Genomic DNA, 20,739 nt, shown 5'->3' on the forward strand with positions numbered 1-20,739 from the left:
AACATGTTTGTTTATTCATAGCAAGACTGGGTCTGGGCAGGTCATCAGCTGAAAAGGTTGTTGATGTGTGTGTGTGTGTGTGTGTGTATGTGTTTTACAAGGATAACCACTTCAATTTGACCACATCCTTGTTTCTTTTATCAGTACAGTGAAGGTTACAGAGAGTATATGATTATGTAGAGTATTATTTGTGTTAATCATTATTACCATTATTGTTATTTTTTTTTTTTGTAATCTCTGTGTCTCCTTTGCTTTTGTGCTTGTTACTGGTCACAATCAGTCAGATTCTGTTAAGCATCTAATTTGAAGTAATCAGTTTCCTCATGGTTGTGAATTATGTAGTGCACTGTAGGGAGAACGAGGTGTGAAAAGTATGGTAGAATGACTTATGCTTTGTATATCATTCATGAAGACAACTCCCTATGAAACAAATTACTGGTAATGAAACCATGGAGGTCCGGCATTCAGTGATTCATCAAATTTCATTGGAAGGAAGGAGTCTCTGCCCCTCCCTCTGCTCCTGATGTACTAAGTCAAAAAGTTATTTCTAAATTTTGTTTCATGGCTCTGCACCGTAGCCACAAATTTGTGGCTCTCAGAGTCTGAGTACTGAGAGCTAGTGCTTACTCAAAGCAGATCACTGCAGTGCTTAATCTGTCTGAAGGTCTTTGAATCCAATGCAAGTCTACTGTACCCGTTGATTGTACATTGATTATGAACCCATAAGATTGGTGTGGGACTCGCATGTAATATTGGAAGGCTTGCAATGGATTTAGAACTTAAGGGGACGGGAACCCGACATTCTATTAACACTAAGTTCAGTGACCCTTGGCTTCTTTCCAATGAATTCTAAGGACCTGAGAATGTGGAGAGTAGGTAGCTTCTGTGTGGGAATACTGCCGCCCTTACAGAAACATTCAATGACTGTGATATCAGCTTCTTGTGTCAATCTCTCCAAATTAATACTTTCCTGTATTCTGTAATTATCCTATCACTACATCATGTAATATGTACAGAGTGAAAAATAAAATCAGTATAATATGCTTTTATGCATATATGTTTCATTTGAACATACAATTTGTTTAACAAAGCAGCAATAAGAGAGGCAAAGGTTAAAATGCTTAAAAGTAAGTAACACACATTAAATGATGATGAAATGAATTTGTTACAACATATATGCAGATGGGTATACAATTATCTCCCTGCATACTCTTAAGATGTTTGTTCGATTTTTGTCTGCAAGGATTCATTTCTAAATAAAGTTATATTTTTCCTTTTGAACCAGATTCCTCCTATGTATATTGCAAGACGGTGGTTTCAAGATGGCAGATCACTCGACGAGGGAGTTTCAGATTTTGTCAAAACTACTGGAAATTTCCACACAAAGGTAAGAGCATTCATTAGCAAAATGCTGTGATAGATATACTTTCTAATATTAACTTAAAAAGATTAGCTTGTTTTCACCCCCCCCCCCCACCATTATGAAGTACTTGAAATGGAAGACATGCGTTCATAAGGTATGGTGTTATTTTGGTCCAAAGCATTCTGTGTAGCAGAATCTACTCGCCCCTCTCTGTTTCCCTGTAGGTAGCCTCTGTCATTTGATATGGCAAATTAGAGGATTATTGGAGGTGATCTCGTTTTTGAAGAAGTCCAGGCTTCTAAACTTTTGCCAACTCACTTGGCAGGGCCCTCGGTGTGCAGTCTGTTACTCAACGAGAGAGGGGGAATTTAAGAGGAACTTTCAACAATCGGCAAGGAAGTGGCACTGAGGCCCCACTGCAGTGGAGAGCTGACCTCGTATGTGCTTGAGAAGTTTTGAGTTAATAGGGAGAGCTTCCTTCATGTGAAGAGCTTGCTGTTTTTTGTGCTACAGTTGTATCTATCACAAAATGTCAAGCTCGCCCCGTTCTTTCATTGGTGCCAGGCTGCTTGGGAATTTGGATTACGCTTTCCTCCTGCGAGACTTAGCGTGTTAATGTTAGGAGGAATTAACCTAGATGTGTATGTCTCAACACAGAGCCATGTTACTAGTGCACTCTGTTTAAAGGGAAATGTACCTAACATAGCGATTCACATTTTTCATGAGTGCAGTCCAATGAAAGCAACATGGCAGTGAATGTATCAAAAAAAGAATGCAGCAAATTTGAAGTAAGACCATTTACTCAACTATCATAACATTGTTTTAGTGTTTTCAAATTGTTTTTTTTTTCTTCATATCTGTCTGATTTTGCTCAAAGTTCTTCTGTTAAAGTGCTTTGATATTCCCAATTTAATTCAAGCAAGTTAGCATCCATAGTTTTGAAAAGGAAAGTTGCACTTCTTATCACCAGTAATTGAACTGATGTAGCTTGGGAAATGTGATAGTCATAGACAATATCTTTTGTGTAGGTTTAGAGTTGTTACATAAATTCAAACTTCTTTCACTATCAAGTCTTTAAAAAAGGAATTTATAAAAATAGAATGCCATTCATTTCACACTGTTGTAGGTCTATGAACTTGCCTCTATGATATGCAGTCACACCTGGTATTAGCTGCACTGACTAATTCATTAGAAATATCAAAAGTAAAAACAAGCCAATTCACCAAGTTGAAACAAAAACAGAGTGTGACCTCATCAGAATCTTAATCAAAGGGCTGTTTTTGTGAAACACACACACACACACACGCACTCACACAAATGGGGGTTGAAGTTCCACAGGTCTTCAGAGAATCCAGTTTGTGAAAAGACAAACTGTGCTTTTAATTTAGTTTTATACAACTCAATAAGCATTACATATAGAGACTATGCAAAACTAGTTTTGTCATCACTGAACTCTGAAACATGATAGTATACATAGTCATTGTAGGTACTAATAACAAACTACCATAGCCAGTACACTACTTAGCTCCTATGCAGTGCACTTTGGCAAAGCTTATGTCTATGCAGGCATAAAGAAACCAGGCAGCAAGAGCTGAAGCAAAATATAGTCTTACCTCTTCTTCTTCCGCCTTGAAAATATGGTGCTGAAAATATATTCCCGTTTGGTTCTCCTGAACATGATTGCAGAGGAGTAGCCCCCACGCTGGCTCGATATCAACAAGTCTCTCAGAGATACGAAACCACAAGTGCTCTTAGTTTTTGTTGTGATTGTATTTATCGTCTCTCTCTCCCTAACTCTCTCTGCCTGCGGACTCTATCTGACTGCGCAGACCAGTGAATTTATCGCCTGTGACGCTCACATCCTGGCCACGCCAACTCTAGCAGACCTCAACAGAGATGGCAGAAAGGAGGAACTTGCACTTCCTGTGTCGTATTATGATGAGCTTGACTCACTGAGGTAATATATAGAACTTGCACAACTTTTTACTTGTGAGTTTCTAGCAATCACACTAGATTCACTTTGTTAGTAGTTTCTGTTTTTTTAATGAATTTTTATGTCCAGTCATATAACTGCGAGGATCTTAGAATACAAGGTGCAATTTCAAATGGTATGTAAATTTAAGATGTATTTATTGTGCAGGACTGTTTCACCATGATTATAATCTTCTATTTTAAGTGAAAATGAGGTAACAAACCAAATCCAGTCACAGAGGGTTTTTTTTTTTTCAAAAATAAAAATTAAAGAAAATATCCTCAAGTGAATCTCATACAAGCAGTGGCACTTAGCAGCGACATTTTCTGATGGAAACAAACAATTTGAACAGAATATCGCAAACACTCTCACTTCTAGGCCAGCATATCCTTGGAAAAAAAATAAATCATCCCAATTTCTTCGATCCTGGTAATCACACTTTCTATAGATGAACTAACATTGCTTTGCATGCATAAGTCCATTGCATCCTAATATTACCATAAATATCCTCAGATTATAACTTCAGAAATTTCCAAGGTAGGTTGCATTCCTGATCTGATGCTATACTTCCCAATTCAATTACCAGGGAAGTCAAAAGCTCTCCCTGGGACACTAAACAGGTGAAGTTAGACTTAAGGTCAAGTGTTATCCAGTGCAGGCATAGCTTAGTGGGTAATCTTACTTTCAGTCTCAGCATTAAAGGGAAAGTCAACCCCTAAAATAAAGTTGTTTTTTTCTTTCTTTCTTTTTGATAGAGCCAGAAATATGAGAGGAACAGGGAACTGAATGTTTGACCAAATTATGTAGAAAAATTAAAAGATAATGAAATTTTGAAGGTGTGACTAATCAAATTAATTGATAAATTTTTGTGATATACATGTACCTCGTCTGCTTTCCTTCCATTTTCCTGTGCATGAAATTGTATAAAATTTTTTTTTCTCTCTCTCCCTCTCTCTTTTCTGCTATCGATGACAGATCGTATATATATATATATATATATATATATATATATATATATATATATATTGCATGAAGGGGTTGTATCAATGTTTTCTATAGTCATTGTAATGTATTTAGGATGCATGTACAATTGGAAATTTACTTGATGGGAAAATTAAAACTTCTTATTGTATAGTACAGAGCAAATGGGGGGGGGGGGGAGGGTGAACTCATGTGTGACATCACAGAACTGCCAGTGGTGTTTGATGGATCACAACTTCAAAATGTCATTACTTATCTTTATTTTCATCAGAATTTGCTCAAACTTTCACTGTCCAGTTTGCAGTCTTTTCTCCTTCTGTTCACACAAATCAATTTTCATGGTAGACTTTCCCTTTAATATATTGCCACCTGCACTCTGTCCAATTTTACCCAGTGACTTCAAGATACTGTAAATCCCCAGAGATATGATATGTGACTCATCATGATTCTTTGAGGAGTGGGTTAATCAAAGCATCACTTTTGAGAGAGACTCTTTCTCTGCTGTTATGTTCAGTCCATTCTCAGATTTTGCATTTTTAAATTGGTCTTTTAACTTACAGCTGCCATCAACATTGTATAAAGTATACAAATTGACCATGCACTTACAAGGATAAGCACATCAAAACCTGAAATTCTGGCCATGAGAGTGCTAGATGTTAAAATGTGATAGTACTCCAGTGGGCTTTATTGTCACTTATTCAGTTCAGTCAGAGAGAGAGTGCTTTAAAAATGCTGATCAACCATAATTCTGGTCTTTAACTCAGGGTTAATTAAGATAATCAAATTACTGTCAAAGACTAAAACATCTGATGAAAAGAATTAGCATCATAAATTAGGCAACAATTAGCACAGACCTGTTGATTTGCATACTTAGGCTATGTGTTGCTCTATTGCATGATGACTTGCCCTAGATAGATGATTTAGCTTAATTTTTCAAAATAGGTTGATAAACTTGCCTCTGTGAGCTTTTCAATCATAGGCCTGTGTGTGCTAGCTGCATTTGATGAATCATACTATGAAAGTGGACATTTTCACAGTGAGGACATTTTTTGCACATTTCACATGACCAGAAACTAGCGTGAAAATAAAAGCATGCGTGCATCATGCACACATATTTGCATGCTGTATGTTTCACTAATGTCTTGACTCTGTGGAACTAAATAAACAGCAAATTTGTCTTGCCCTGTCAAGCATGAAAAAGTACTCACACAAAAATATTCACTTTTACAGTAGCCTGGTTATGGTTACGACTTAGAGGAAGGTGGGCAAAGCCAAGGTTGAAATACCAGGCAGTACCATGCATACTTACCGTCTGTGAGCTATGAGAGAGTTATTCCACCAAATCAAGTCAAGTTTCTGTGCACGTGTCTTCTCACTCCACTCATCTATGTGTTAACTTGAGCAATAAACACATCTCTGCTTGGTATGAGAGTCCAAGAAAGAACTAGCAATCTTCATACGGAAGTAAAGAGTCCGTGGCGGCAGCACTCTCAGCTTAGTTTCCAAGCCTCACGAAAGCATTTAAGCATGCCTCATCCCAGACTTGCCAAGAAGTTGCGGCTTACTTCTGAAACCAGACACTTGGCAGCATGGAGTTCATCCACCTGCAGAGATGGCTGAAAAGGATGTACTGTGTAACCTCCACTGTCCAGCCAGCCATAATTCTTCTCTCACGTGTGCAGTCATTGACAATTGAATGGAGTACGTTCACACTATTGTGTGTCTCATATGCTGTTCTTCAATTCAATTTCAATTCAATCCAATTTATTTCCATCAAAAAGAAAGTTTTACATAATACAAAGTATACATTTGTCAATTCATATTGTTGAACAATTTGAAAAAAAAAAAAGTACCAGTCACGACATATACAAAATATATGAACAGATAATTATATTACGGGAAAACAATGCACACTTCACAATAGAAACAAAAAGTGCGTTGTACATATATAAAGTGATGGAAAAGAGTGAAAGTTCTTCTCAAAGTTCAAGTTTTATACAAATTCTCCGGTCAGACTGAAGAAGACTAACATGTTAGTATTGCTTATGGTAGCATTTCATCTAAAGAGACTTCAAAAGTTTGTAAATATCATATTGGATGAAAATGAGGCAAACTATGCTCCAGTGTTGGACTCTACATTGATAGAGTAGTCTACTCCAAAGAGAGCATCACAGCAATATTGGACTCACTCCGATATCAGAATTCAGACAAGCCAGGAAGGAAAACTTATGTTTGCATTGTATAGCCAAACTGTCCAATAAAGAATAAAATGCTACATTGACCGAGAGCCACAAACCTGCTGATTTGTACATTGTAGAACCCTGCATCCATAGCTCATCCTGGAAGAAATGATTTATGGAGACAGACGGACTGATGACTCACCTTGTAGTTAGGTCGTTACAGATTATCGTGTCACTAAGTGATTATTACTGTACTGACAGATCTGTAACTGTTGCAGAATTACTCTTAGGAAATTGTTTTAAAGAGTGGGCAATATTTGTGTTGATGTATTGAGGCTTTAAAAGGATTTTGAAATTCCTGCTCATGTAGCACACTGCAACCGTCATGAGGGCGTTGGCTTGAGTATGGTTTTAACAAACTCTCTCTACACTCTGACTCCATTTTACAATTGTCTATGACATGACTTTTACTTTTTCCAATGGGAGGTCTGTACCATTCAAATGGGCAATTCCACGGTAAATGGGTAGTTTTATGCACTCAAGACATGGAGCAATTTCATTTGAAAATATTTGTTTGAATCATCTTTTTTTCTTTATTTCTTGAATAAATGTGGTAAGGTGAAATAAAATATTCAACCTCGTTGAGTCTTGTTGTTATTTTTTTGTGATGTGCTGGTTTGTTTGTTTTTATTTAATATTATTGATAATGTGCAAATTTGAAATAAAAATTGACATAAATTGCAACTTGTATAAAATAAATTTTCTTAGAAGACACGCATCCTGGGTGGATTATAATTCAAAATTTATCACCAACGCACCGAGAAATCATTTTCTTGTTCGCCCTGAACGATTACAAGAGTTTTGAGAGAGTGGAAAGCAAGCTGGACCGAAAAGGTCGGCGTTCTGTCCTACTTCAGTTACGTACGTTCGGCCTCAATTTCGTTTGGTTTCCAGGCGTCAGAGTGCAGTTATTTTGTGTCAAATACACTTTGCTGACGACAGTTTCAAGTTAGGTTTCACTAATTCAACAGAAAATTAAATCAAATATTTAATATCCGTCTTCAAAGTTACCAAATTCAATTTTCTGTCCACGCCGCGAACGTACGTAACTGCTGGTTGAGACACTCCAGTGTCGTTCGATTTAACACAGAAACGCTGACACTACCCTGAAGTTAGACATCTGCCTTCGGTTTCGCGCCACAAGCATAGCTGTCTTTTCAGAACATTTAGTTATCTAGCTTCAGCTTCCTTTTCTAATTCTGTCCAGTATGTTACGTGCGTTCAGTGGGTACGCTCCGCTAGGTGGGACGCACGAACGGTGGACAGAATCGCCAATCGGTCTTCGTTACGTGTGTTCTGAACGCGCGTAACTCAGACAGATTGTTCCCATGTCTTGTTTACCTCGTTGTTTCGCGCCGTTCTGTCCGAGGTTGCGTATCGTTCGCATGAAATTTCCCGTGTTATGTCTGCATTGCGTATGTGCAACCCATCGACTGCTCAGATCTGAATATGACGGAGGTGATTACGACTCTCGCTGACAAAAGGTAAATTTTGCATTCTAGAGTAGAATCTTCCGTAGTTTTAGGATTAATGGCCCTGCTGGCATTATTAGAAATTCTTTTGAGATTTTCTGTATGCTAGCTTTCACTACTCGTTTTCGAGTTTACACGGACGATAACTGAGCCTAGTCCCACGTGTGTTATTTTTTGTCAGTAAATTCTTCGTTGCTTCCAGCTTCAAATAATCTTTCTTTTCATCTTTTCGTAATATTTTTTCCTCAAAATAAAACCAAACTGACAGTGACAGAATAGCAATGAACGAAAGCTAAGCCAAGAGTGGTACTTTAGATGGCTGAATACAAGTTTAACTCCACTGTGCTGTCCATCGTGAGCTGACGCACTGTACGAGTGTACTGTAACGTTTTACTTTTAATATAGAATTTAGAAAGCCAGGCTAGCGCTACGCTAGTGACACGGGTCCCAAGTGTAACCACACGATAACGTTAGTGTATGTAGACACCCATGATCAAACAAGTTACAAAAGAAAATTTACTAGGTTTACATCGGGATTTGACTTGATTTATTTCTGCCTAAGCAACCAAAGTGCAAACTCGACTTCCAACGTTGTTGATTTTGTCCTTCACTTCAGCCACATGAGCTCAGTCTACTCATTGCAGTTCTCTCATGATTTCCATGATGTGATTTATTTATTTAGATTCTATTTCGATGTTTTGATGTAGACTAGACAACTAGCAACTTATGTGAGAAGCTGTGCTGGCCTGTTCTGCACCTTTTAGTGCAATAGTGAGTGACCAGAGCGTCCCTTCGATCATCATGCCGGTGCCCAGCCTGTCTGCTTTCCAGTGTTACGGTGAGGTGTGTATACATATTTTTATGATTTTGCGGGAGGGCTCATTGGAGCTAAGCGACCCTGACTCAATGTACAATCTGTTCATAACACCCTGTCTTGTGTGGCCTGGACAGTTGTCTGTGCAGAGCCTCATTCCAGCTGTTGCACCATCCACCATGTTTGCTCTTTGCTGGCCTGTGTTGTATCCTAAAAACGATCCCTGTGATGAAATCAGCCCCAAATCTTTCTGCTCTAATAAATATATGACATGACCGAAGTTCTGCAACTTCACTTCGCAGAAATTCTGTGATGTTATGTTTATTTACAGAGCTATTTTGTATTTATTTAATGAAGATTGTAAATTTGTATTGCATACATGATTTAATGACCACTAAGCCAATTGTGTAGGAGAAATGAAATCTCTTTCTACAGTGGAAAACAGACATTACAAGTAACAGTAATACCTTTCAAAGAAGCCATGGCCTCCATATTTTTAATGTCATGCTATTATGTATTGTAAATATTTTATTTGTAGATGTCATAGAACTGGTACATAACTAGTCTTCATTTTGTTGTCTTCCATGATATTTTGGTCCATTGTCATGTAGCCACATCTGTGCTTATTTGGGGTTTTCTTCTGATACGATTATCATTTTATTTATAGAAGCTGCATGGCCCTGTTCTACAGCTTGTGGTGGAGATTTTCTGAGTGCCCAGAGCATCCCTTCATCATGCCTAGCCTGTCTGCTTTGCAGTGATATGGTGTGAATGCATATTTTCGTTTTATTATGTAATCTTTTTTTTTCTTTTGGCCAAAAAGGCTGCTACATTGGCACTCTTAAATATGTTAAGGTTGCATTTTTTTTCAGACCATGACAAAAAAAAAAAGGTTCCTTTTATTTACAGGACTATTTCTTATTCATTTTAAAGCACATAAATTTATAGTGCATACATGAATAAATGATTGCAGAGCAATTTGTGTAGGATGTTTGTTGGAGATATTGAATTGCTTTCTACAGTGTAAAACAAACATTAATTGTTACCCTTCAAAGATAGAAGCCATGGCCTCCATTTTTTTTTTTTTTTACACTATGGCATATTCTTTTTTATTATGAAGATTTTATCATAGATATCTTTTTGAATTTTTTTGATATTTTCATGATGTTGCAATCAATTTTCTGTATCGCCAGTGTGCAAAAAAAAAAAAACTTCTGCGCATGCTGAAGAGCTCTGTCACAGATACACGTGGGACTCTTTTGTGCCCTTGTTCACTTCTGGTTTTCTCACGCTAAGTAGAGGTCGCAGTTCCCGTATGATTCAAGGGAGTTAATCGTCTGCTTTTCCATTGCCATCCCTTTTTTTCTTGGTTAAAATTCAGCGGAAAAGAGTTGAAAGTTTCTAAGTTTTACTGATTTGCGGTCACTAGAGTCATGGTTCACTACTGCAAGGCTTCAATGTGCTGGTCACATGATGGAAAGCGAAGAAATCTTCAACAAAAAATATCTCTGGATAAAGATAAAGCATGATCTGAGTGCATGTGCAGCCAAAACCAGGTCAAGTTTGTCCCGTAAGCTACACTTGTATCTCATAATGCATCTAAAACACTGCTCTCCGCACGGCACCTAGGTATTGGCGATACCAAGAATTACACCTATCCTTTTTTTGAAACTTTGGCCAGGAAAGGTTGCTAGGTGGGTTGATAGATTGGAGGTCAATTTTTATTTTTCTATGACAAACATACATTGCTAATATGTACAGAAGTATTCTGTATTTATTTCCCAAAGTCTATAAATATTGCATACATGACTGAATAATCAAACAGAAAAGAAATTCAAGAGGGCAAACATTGTGCAGAGGTGTTGATGCTCAATTGCTGTCTGCAGCAAAAAATAAATATTACACATTACCTTTCGAAGATAGCGCTAACCCGCAGCCTCCTCCAAATTTCTATAATCCTATATTCAAAACTTACTGGAAATATTTTATTATTAGATGTCTTTGAATGAAGATTGTAAGATAAAACACAGCTCTTAAAAATGGGATGGCTACACATACTTTTGTTGTCTACAGTAACAGTTTTTTTTCCCTAAAATTCCATTTTTTTTAAAAGAGTCTACTGTATTTGTAGTTCGTGTATTTTATTGCTTGGTTTGCGGAATATCTATGCAGCAAAATGTTCAACTATATTTCAATTGCAGGTGACATGTACATGCCTTTTGAACAATCTTTTATCTGCACTCAGTATATAGGAATATTCCAAACTTTCAAAAATTTTGATAAAATGAACTCAATATATGTATTTGTTGATTATTTTTATAATTTTTTTTTTTTTTTTTTTGGACAGGTAAAAGACATCCTGGATGATGACTTAATGGGGAAAAAAGAGGCATGGAGTTTTCATGTGGTCGATCAAAGACGACATCTCCGGAGAATCTACAAACAACATCCTGTGCAGAATGCCTGATCCCATTCTCTTGGAGGAGCAAAGCACCACCAGACAGCAGTTGTTGTTTTTTTTTTTTCCTTCAAGTTGTAAAGAATATCAGATGGTATGACTTTAGCTTTTAACTTTTTGCAAGATACAATGTACTAAAAAACCACTTATGAAATTTTTATGAGCATACAATTCTACAAGGAATTCAAAGTTTAGCTTATGAAACATGGTCTTCAAATGGCTGAGGTATGAAGCCACAAAGTAAACCAATGTTATTGAAATAGAAGATCTGGGTTTCAACTTTTATTAGGATCACTTTGTTTAACTTTCTTTTTGGATATCTCAGCCTTTTCAAAACCGATTTTCACTTAAGTAAACTTTCAATGCCTTTGAGAGAACCTGTATGCTATTTCAAAAAGTTAAAAGCTGAGTCATCACCTAAACCAATACTTACCATCCCTTTTGTTTTAAAGCAAGATATAAACAGGGATACAACTGAATAAAAAAAGTTGTTACATTAGCTGCTTTGTTTCTTACTGTGGCTGATGAACATTAAGGCGATAAAAGAACGAACAATGTTAGTTTTTATTGTGTTCAGAGCCTGTATGTTGATCGAGTTTTTGAATATGATGACTGAAATTCCAGAATGGGCCCTATACACCATTTGAATACATTGTATATATGTATCGAATGGGCAGGCACATAAAAGGGTGTTTTGTGTGTGTGTGTGTGTGTGTGTGTGTTTTTTTTTTGTGTCTAATTTACAAATCAACTCATAGGTTGTAAAGTTACGAGTTCTCTGACAGTACCTGAACATTTCGGAAAGTGTTATTCTTTGAAAACAGTTGATGGCACATTAAATTCTTTGTTTCTTACTGTGGCTGATTTACATTAAAGGTCCAGTTTACCTTTGGGAGCAGTGATTTAAAATATGTTCAAGATATCACATTCGATGCATATGTGTCAGTCTGTTGTATCACAATATCCTACCATTTAAAATGTTCGCAATAAAACTGAAAGTATAAGGAGATATCAGTATTATTCTTGATAAACCATATGTTTCTAACTATGGCTGATGGACATTAAGATGATTGAAGAGTGAACAATGCAAGTTTTAATTCTTGTTTATGGAGCCTGTATGTTGATGTAGTTTCAGATGTGATAACTGAAATTCAAGTTTAGGCCCTATACACCATATAAAAATGTACACTGTATTGAATTGGCAGGCAAAGAAAAGGGTGCTTTCAAATTCATGGCATTTTTTCGTCAAGATGTTTTCACTGCTGTCAGGCAGAAGCTCGGTGGTCTAGTGGAGATGACGCCTGTCCGGAGATCAGGGGGTCGTAGGTTCAAATCCTGCTCGAGTATGTACGTCCATGATTTATTAACATTTTTTTTTTCTGCTGTCGGGCAGAAGCTCGATGGTCTAGTGGAGATGACGCCTGTCCGGAGATCAGGGGGTCGTAGGTTCAAATCCTGCTCGAGTATGTACGCCCATGATTTTTTATATCATGGCTACTATAGAAACACTGATCAATTCACTGCTTATTTACGTTGATGTAGGGCAAATTGTCAATCAGTTGCAAAGGATGCTTTGTTCTCTAATTTACAAATCAACTCATAGGTTGTAAAGTTAAGAGTTGTTGTACAGTACCTGAACAATTCTGAAAGTGTCAGTCTTTGTGTATTGATTCCCTATAAGGATTATTTCCCTAATGAATGTTACAACTATTCATTTTCGAATGAATGTAAATTGAAATGAACAGATTTAACTGTTGCACTATCAAATAACAGTTTCTTTTCACATTGAAATCAGTTACTGGTACATTAACTGATGTTTCTAACTGTGGCTGATGGACATTAAATGCAATAGAAAAGTGAACAATGCAAGTTTTAATTCTTGTTTCCAGAGCCTGTGTGTTGATTGAGTTTGGGATGTGATGACTGAAATTCTAGTTTAGTCCCTATAAACTGTATCAATACACATGTATTTTTGTATCAGTAAAAAAAAAAAAAGTTTTAAATTTGGATAGGCAAATACAATCCACTTGATTTACATACGTGTATGTAGGAATATCAAGGTGTAATGGACACGAAATGATAACTGCTGACCCAATGACAACAGCAAAATGCTCCTTTGCATACAGTATTTTGATATTTCAGCCTTTGTATATACTGCACATTGTGGTTTAAAATGAACTACACAATATACTGGAGAACGGGAGTGTATTGTTAACCTTGGAAATTAAAAAACTCTGTAAAGTTCAAGTTTCTGTCCTACTCTTGTGTTACATGCGTTCACCACTAATGCAGTGATACATGTCATATCATGTACTTTGGAATTTCAAGAAACTCTATTGCAATGAAGCTTTGGCTTTTCCTCACACACACACATGCACCCACACAGATATGAATATGACAACAGTTCGCCCGATTATGGAGGAACTTAGTACAAACACGATCTCGCCTTTCGGATATGATGCACAAATTTTCTGGCATTAATCATGAATGCACACTTCAAAATGACACAAATAATGAATGTTTTCACAAATATGGACAACCTAAATTGTTCTTATCATAATGTATCAGTACAATAAATAGTGTCAGATGATTTCAAATCAATATTTGTATTCTTTGTATGAGGAATCCATCATTCCAATATTTCTGTCCTACTCTATGTGTTACACGCGTTCGCCCCATACCTATTACACATGTCTGTCTTACATACCCACTCAAGCTCTATTTGAATACAAAGTTATCTTTTCCTACTTAAAAATATTTAATATAGGTATTAGGCAACCAAACTCTGAAATATGGATACTCTGAAGACAATTTTAATTTTTCATGTTTTTCCAACCTAAAACTACCCATTTACTGTGGAAATGCCCAAATGAACAGAGATTGGATGGTCATTATTTGACACGTAAAGATACAGTGTAGAAGCAAACTGATGTATTATGGGCAGAAGATTATAGGACATACGCTTTAACAGCCACACAAGGGTTGATGAGTAAACATGTAACAATGTGACTATGAGCCTACTGTGAATCAATCAAAGATAATGGTTTGTTTTGTAAGTATTTCTCTATGATTTGTCACTTTGTTTATATTTATTAGGAAATGACTGTAAAGCATCTAGAAAAGAAAATAATAAGGGCACTGGACTGAAGCAGAATTAGGCCCTTATCATAGCATCGGAATTCAACCAGTGAATACTTATCTTTTCAAACGAAAAATTACAAGTTTGTATGAAAATCATTTTTACTTTAAAAAGAAAAATGTTTGCATAGTATGATATTTTGTTGTTTTTGTTTTAGAATGCAGCATTTTAGGAAAATACTTCTAATCCTATGTGTATGATACAAGCAATAACTTGAAAAAGAGGTTTGCGGTAACACCATGTGTATGTAGTCCTTGAAAGGACTAATGGTTGATGAAAGAAGAACCTAGAGAGTGGAGAGTTGAGGAGGGAAGCGACATAGGGAGAGTGTTAAAGGAAGGTAATAGTGACAGTCAAAGTGCAGCTGTGAGCTGGAAGCTGAGCCTCTACCAATGGAGATGGAAGAATAGAAGACAGGGACAGCTTGTAGGGAAGAATAGAGTGATAATCAGGTAAATGGTTTGCATGTCGGTCAGAGGAGAAGGATGGACCAGAAAGGAGTAGGGAGAGGGGGAAGGAAAAGATGGAAAATCATAGAGATAAGAGAGAGGAGTTGAAAAAGATGCATATCTACAAAATGAAGTGAGAGAAAAGAAAGTAGGTGAGCTATTGAGAATGCAGACTTGGATGGATCCTTGGTAAGACTCCAGTGGGGAAAGAGCTGTGGGAGGGAAAAAAAATGATTAAAGTTGCTGTCCTGAAAAGGACTTGTGTGGTAGAATGCAAACTATCAAACAGCACATAACTGATGTCGTTCTGCTTTGTGGAATACCTACCATTAAATAAGTGATAGAAAGATTTCAAGAAATCCTGTATCAATTATGTCTACGAAAGAAAAGTTTTGATACCCCTCATCTTTGAGTGGCAATCTGATGATAACAATCTAAATGTTTTTACCACACTGTGAAATGTGAATATGAATGACTTTGATTCCTCATTATGATACCATACAGGTTGTAGTAATGTGCATTACTTGAATACCATGAGTATCTCATTATTAACTTTTTACAAGTATTTTCTGTGTTTTCATTTGAATGTGGATGTTTCTTTTAGGCCCATGTGGTATTTCAAAAACTAACTTTGTTTGAGTCATAGAGTAAAGCAGAGATTGGTTGTGGTTGACTGTGTTAGGTATATGTTGGTTCATAATATCCTGGTTACCAGAGACAATGACACATCTTGTATACATTGCACAATGTTGTTTAATGCCTTGTGGTACCAGTAGGCAGATCAGCAGTCTGTTAAATCACATGACCCGTGTCAAACCTTTTAATACGAAGGTGTATCACCACAGTCTGAAGTCAGGTGAGAATTATGACCAGAGTGAGACAGCATATTTAGATCACTTTACCATTGCAATATCTGTTGCCATGGAAACACAGCATGCAGAAGAATATCACATGATTTCCCGACAGTGGATAAAGCAGCGTGTTGGTACTTGATTTTGCCAACTTTTGCGTGGCGGAAAGGTGTACAATAACACTTTGGGTTGTTTCACATGTGAATAAACAGATCAAGTGATCAGCAGATTCAAAATGTGCGAGTTGTGCAAATAGAAGGAAATGTACAAGGGCATGAAATAAACAATGAATTGCTCCTCTTCTGTAATCACAAGCTGAAAGGATCAGCTCTTGTAATATATTACGAACAAGAGTCTTGTGCATTTGTTCCAGTAGACACGTACACACATTCATGCATGCATGCACACACCCACACACACATATACCCCGGTATATATGCACACACACACACAAACTTTGCTTCTGAAGCATCATGTTTCACATTAGCATCATTTTAGAAAGTAGAGTACACTATGTTTGATACCAACTAAACCAAAGCCATATAATGCCTACTTTTTCTCTCAAAGCACCCCTAAAACAAATGAACAAATAAAAATAAAGACAGGAAGTTAAAAACAAACAAAACAAAACAAAACAAAAAAATGTAGCTGATGGTGATAACTTGTTTGATTGAAACAGGTTGTTCAATACAAGTACATCAACATTTGTGCGGATGCTGATTCTAGTATAATTATGCACACTATTTTTTTCTTCATATTTTGATGGTAGTAGTACAGTGGGCATAGATATCCCAAATAGTGCCACAGAGCAACTTTCTTCTGTGAGCAAAGACTTTGAAATGTTAGTGATATATGTCTTAAAGGGTGTGTACAGTTCTGGTTGAGGTGAGGATTTAGCTTTTAACGTTTTGCGAGATATTCAGAAACCACTTTATGAGATGTCAAAGAGCATGCAATTCTAAGGGGTATCAAAAGTTTATTTGATGAAAATCGGTTTTAAAATAGCTGAGATATCCAAAAACAATGTGAAACAAAAAAATCCTAATAAAAGACGTGGCCTGTCGCCTTTTATTATTATCAAATTTTTGGATATTTCAGCCATTTGAAAACCAATTTCGATCAAATAAATGTTGAATTCTTCTTAAAATTACATGCTCTTTCATGTTTCACAACAGGTTTCTCATTATCTCACTTAGGAATGTTCAAAACATGAATCCCCACTTCAACCAGTACTGTACAGTCCCTTTAACATGAAAATGTCCACAGAAAATTATGAAAAGTTCTTTACAGTGTAGATAGTCCATGTATGGTTTCTACATTGTGTGAGTCTGCCTACTCTGGCTTGATTTTTGGCTGTGTCTATGCATGTGGGCTCTTGATCCTTTCCCAACATCACCAAATCAATCTAGGAGAACCATTTTTTTGTAGCAGCATACCAGGTATTACACTAAATTGATGCCAGACAAAGCAGTCTGGCATTGACAAGTAGGGATATTCTCTTTGCCCTTAGATTTTAGAGGAAATGGTCTCTATCTCTGCCAATGCATATTGTTGTCCTACAAATATGATAATTGTGTTCCATTCACGTGACAAGGTGATACCTTCAGAAAGGACAAATCAGTTTAATATCTATTGACATCATCTAATGTGGTTTGTAGGTGAAGCTAATGGGGATGGCCTTCTTTGGTGCAAGTCTTTTTTTTTGGGGGGGGGGGGGGTGGGGTTGGGGGAGGGGGTCTTGAACAGAATAGTGGCTCCTCTAGTAAGCATGTAATGGCAAATCATTTGTGGTCTCTTTTAAATACCTCACAAGTGAATTGACCCCTTCTTTGTGTCATATCCAAAGGGTATTCCCTTTATGCAATCATCAGGATGAACAAAAATTATATTTAACAAAGATTATCACCCTCACCAGGGGGTGTTGGTGAGGGTTAGATTTAGGTATTCATCTCAAGTAGACATTATTTACAAGTTTCAGTATGCACTCATACTTCCTATACACAGGCTACTTCATTTGACAACTCGCCCTGTCACAACATACATGTACTGTATTTTGTAAGATCTTCATTTAGTATGTTATTGAAATTTGATGGTCTTTAGAAGAATTTTAAAAAGACATTGATGCCTCAATAGAAACTTTTAGACAGTTAAACGCCAGAAGATGCAGAGTTTTGTGAATCTGGTCTTTAATATGAGCCATGAGCTGATTTATGAGAAAACTGCGTTGAAAGTTACTTTCCCGGAATCGTGCGAGTTGTGCGGGAAATCACTTCTCACAACCTTCCTGTCATATGGGCTAATGTACACTGAACATCCTGCTGTGAAAATGGACACCAAGCACTTTGATTCATTTCTAGACTTTTTGGCCCAAACTCACAAAGAGAGTTGATATTAAATCTGCAGTTTACGTTAAGTCTGTGGTCTAAAATGAGCATGGAATATAAGCATACTCCTCTATACAGTATTTCTGTAATATGCTTTATACTTGTAACTGGGAGTACGTTGTCAATATGCATAATGTAGATGATCAATGTGAAGCCTTTCTTGCCAAATATCTCTTGTTCTATAATAAGTGTTTTCCACTACAAACGTGCGTGCACAGAGTAGAAAGGAATGACAAACCCTGGTTTAATAGCACGCTTAGAAAAATGTGTAAAAAGAAGTATTTATTTTATCGTAAGTATCTCAGGAATCGTACTGCCACCAATAAGCAGAAATTTAAACAGTATAGGAATTTACTTACTGAGGAAATATGTAAAAGGAAGCGTGAATATTATTACAAGAAATTTAGTTGTGTGTGTGGAAATTTAAAGAAAACATGGTCTCTTATTAATGATGTAATGAATAAACAAAGGCAGAATAATCATATTGAATCATTGCAAGTCAATGATCATATTATCGTCTATGCAGAGTCTGTAGCAACACATTTTAATGAGTATTTTTGTGCAATAGGTAGAAATATTGTATCGGAAGTGTCTAATTGTGACCCGCTACAACGAAAGGATCCTAAAGTCGCTGACGGCTGAGCCGAGAAAATCGAGTTTGAAGTCACATCATCAAAATTGGTCAAAACAATCGGATTTCTGTTTTTGGCATAATTTTGTAGTCTAATGTTTTGTCTATCATCTGCCAAAATGTTGAAGCTAAATGATCAAACGAAAGGCAAGAAATTAGCGTTCTTCTTGGTCATGATTTCCCATCTTTCAACATAACAGAAACTTGTCCGAAGATTTGGATTTAGCACCGCCCCTACCAACGAGGGAGTGATCTTATTGGTCAGTGCGTGGTATCCTGATTTCTGATTGGTCGTGCGTAGACCACTGGCGCTAAGCTTGAATGAACATCGCTGCGATCGCTAGGAGCATACCTTCTTTTGTCAAGCGGTGAAACTGTCTCGCCTCCCCTTGATCATGATAGCGTCCGAAAGAAAACTTTCAAGGCGTTTTTCTCGAAACCCTGATTTCCTCAACCACTTGACATGTGCTAATAAAATCATTGATATCTCCGCAATGGAGTACTTTTATGAGTTGTGTTATATATGAAATTAAAGTAGAAGAGAAAGGGAATGATGTCATGTCATGTTCAGGAAATTGTCGTCCCCCGACTTTCGTCGTTATAGCGGGTCACAATTTATCTGCTTCTGTTTATACTTACCTACGCAATACTTATAGCCAATCTATGTTTTTTAAGCCTATTACTATATCTGAAATGTTAACTATTGTAAATGATTTGAAAATAAGAGTCCTGGTGATGACGATATTCATGTCAATGTATTCAAGAAATCAATATGTTTTATAATGGAACCCCTGTGTGCAATATTAAATTCATCTCTGGAAAGTGGGATATTCCCACGACAACTTAAAGTAGCAAAAGTGATTCCAGTTTTTAAGAAGGGGAACAAACACCAGCTACAAATTATAGGCCAATATCATTGTTGTCAGTTTTTCCTAAATTATTTGAAAAATTAGTTTATGCTCAATTGCTATCATTTATTGACAGCAATAATATTTTGTATCATCAGCAGTTTGGGTTTAGACATGGTTATTCTAAATATATGGCGCTACTTAAATTGATGGAAAAAATATCAAATGCATTTGAAAATCATGAATTTTTGGTCAGAATATTTTTAGATTTAACAAAAACATTTGATTGTATACATCATAGAATACTTATTATAAAATTGGAATATTATGGAATAAGAGGAAATGTTTTGAACTGGTTTAAAAGTTCTTTATCAAATCGCACACAATATACAGTTGTAAATAATACAAAATCAGAGTTGTGCCATGTGAATACAGGCATTCCATAAGGTTCTGTACTGGGTCCTCTTCTCTTTTTGCTAATGTTAATGATTTGCAGTTTGTAAGCCCTAATTTGTATTCTATATTATTTGCAGATGACACAAACCTATTTTTCTCAGGCCGGGATGTGCATGAAGTTAACAATATGATCAATTCAGAAATGCAGAAAGTGTATTCTTGGTTTTCTGCAAATAGTTTGGTTTTAGATATTGATAAAACATGTTATATGGTATTTAAGACAAAGAATAAGGTAATAGATCATTATATTTATTGAATCGTGTTTTGATGTTACAAAAACGTGTAATAAGAATACTCTGTAATGGAAATCCGTTTGCCCACACTGCAGTACTGTTTAAGAAATTGAAAATTTTGAAAATTGATCAAATTGTGCAATTACAAGTGGCTTCATTTATGTTTTCATATTTTAAAGGTGTCTTACCTGTCACGTTCCCTAATTCGTTTACTCCAAATAATGCAATCCATGCCCACCACACTAGATGTGCCAACGAGATATGTTTACCTTTTTACAGATATTTGGTTTTCAAAGACTACAATTAGATACACTGGAGCAAAATGCTGGAATGAGTTACCAAATTTTATCAAAGAGAGTCCAACACTGTCATCTTTTAAACGTAAATACAAAATGTTTTTAATCCAAAGTGCAATTGAGCAAGTATTGTAATAATTTTGCCACGTTTT

At 36.4% G+C, this 20,739-nt stretch overlaps 1 protein-coding gene, 1 long non-coding RNA gene and 1 other non-coding gene across 3 annotated transcripts in view; all 3 read left to right on the forward strand.

Moving 5' to 3' along the window:
* Positions 1-20,739, forward strand: part of LOC140245969 (uncharacterized) — a 50,156-nt gene that overhangs the window by 13,300 nt on the left and 16,117 nt on the right. Inside the window, exons 4-5 of the mRNA XM_072325423.1 lie at positions 1,286-1,387; positions 3,193-3,320. Coding sequence (XP_072181524.1) covers positions 1,286-1,387; positions 3,193-3,320 — 230 coding nt within the window. The remainder of the gene's footprint in view (positions 1-1,285; positions 1,388-3,192; positions 3,321-20,739) is intronic.
* On the forward strand, positions 7,961-12,056 carry LOC140236831 (uncharacterized). The gene is made up of 4 exons (XR_011901796.1): positions 7,961-8,040; positions 8,736-8,871; positions 9,510-9,607; positions 11,190-12,056. It is a non-coding gene; the product is annotated as an uncharacterized lncRNA (long non-coding RNA).
* On the forward strand, positions 12,695-12,767 carry Trnas-gga (transfer RNA serine (anticodon GGA)). The gene has a single exon. It is a non-coding gene; the product is annotated as a tRNA-Ser (tRNA).

This window comes from Diadema setosum, chromosome 1, assembly GCF_964275005.1.
Source record: "Diadema setosum chromosome 1, eeDiaSeto1, whole genome shotgun sequence".
In the NCBI taxonomy this organism is placed as follows: domain Eukaryota; kingdom Metazoa; phylum Echinodermata; class Echinoidea; order Diadematoida; family Diadematidae; genus Diadema; species Diadema setosum.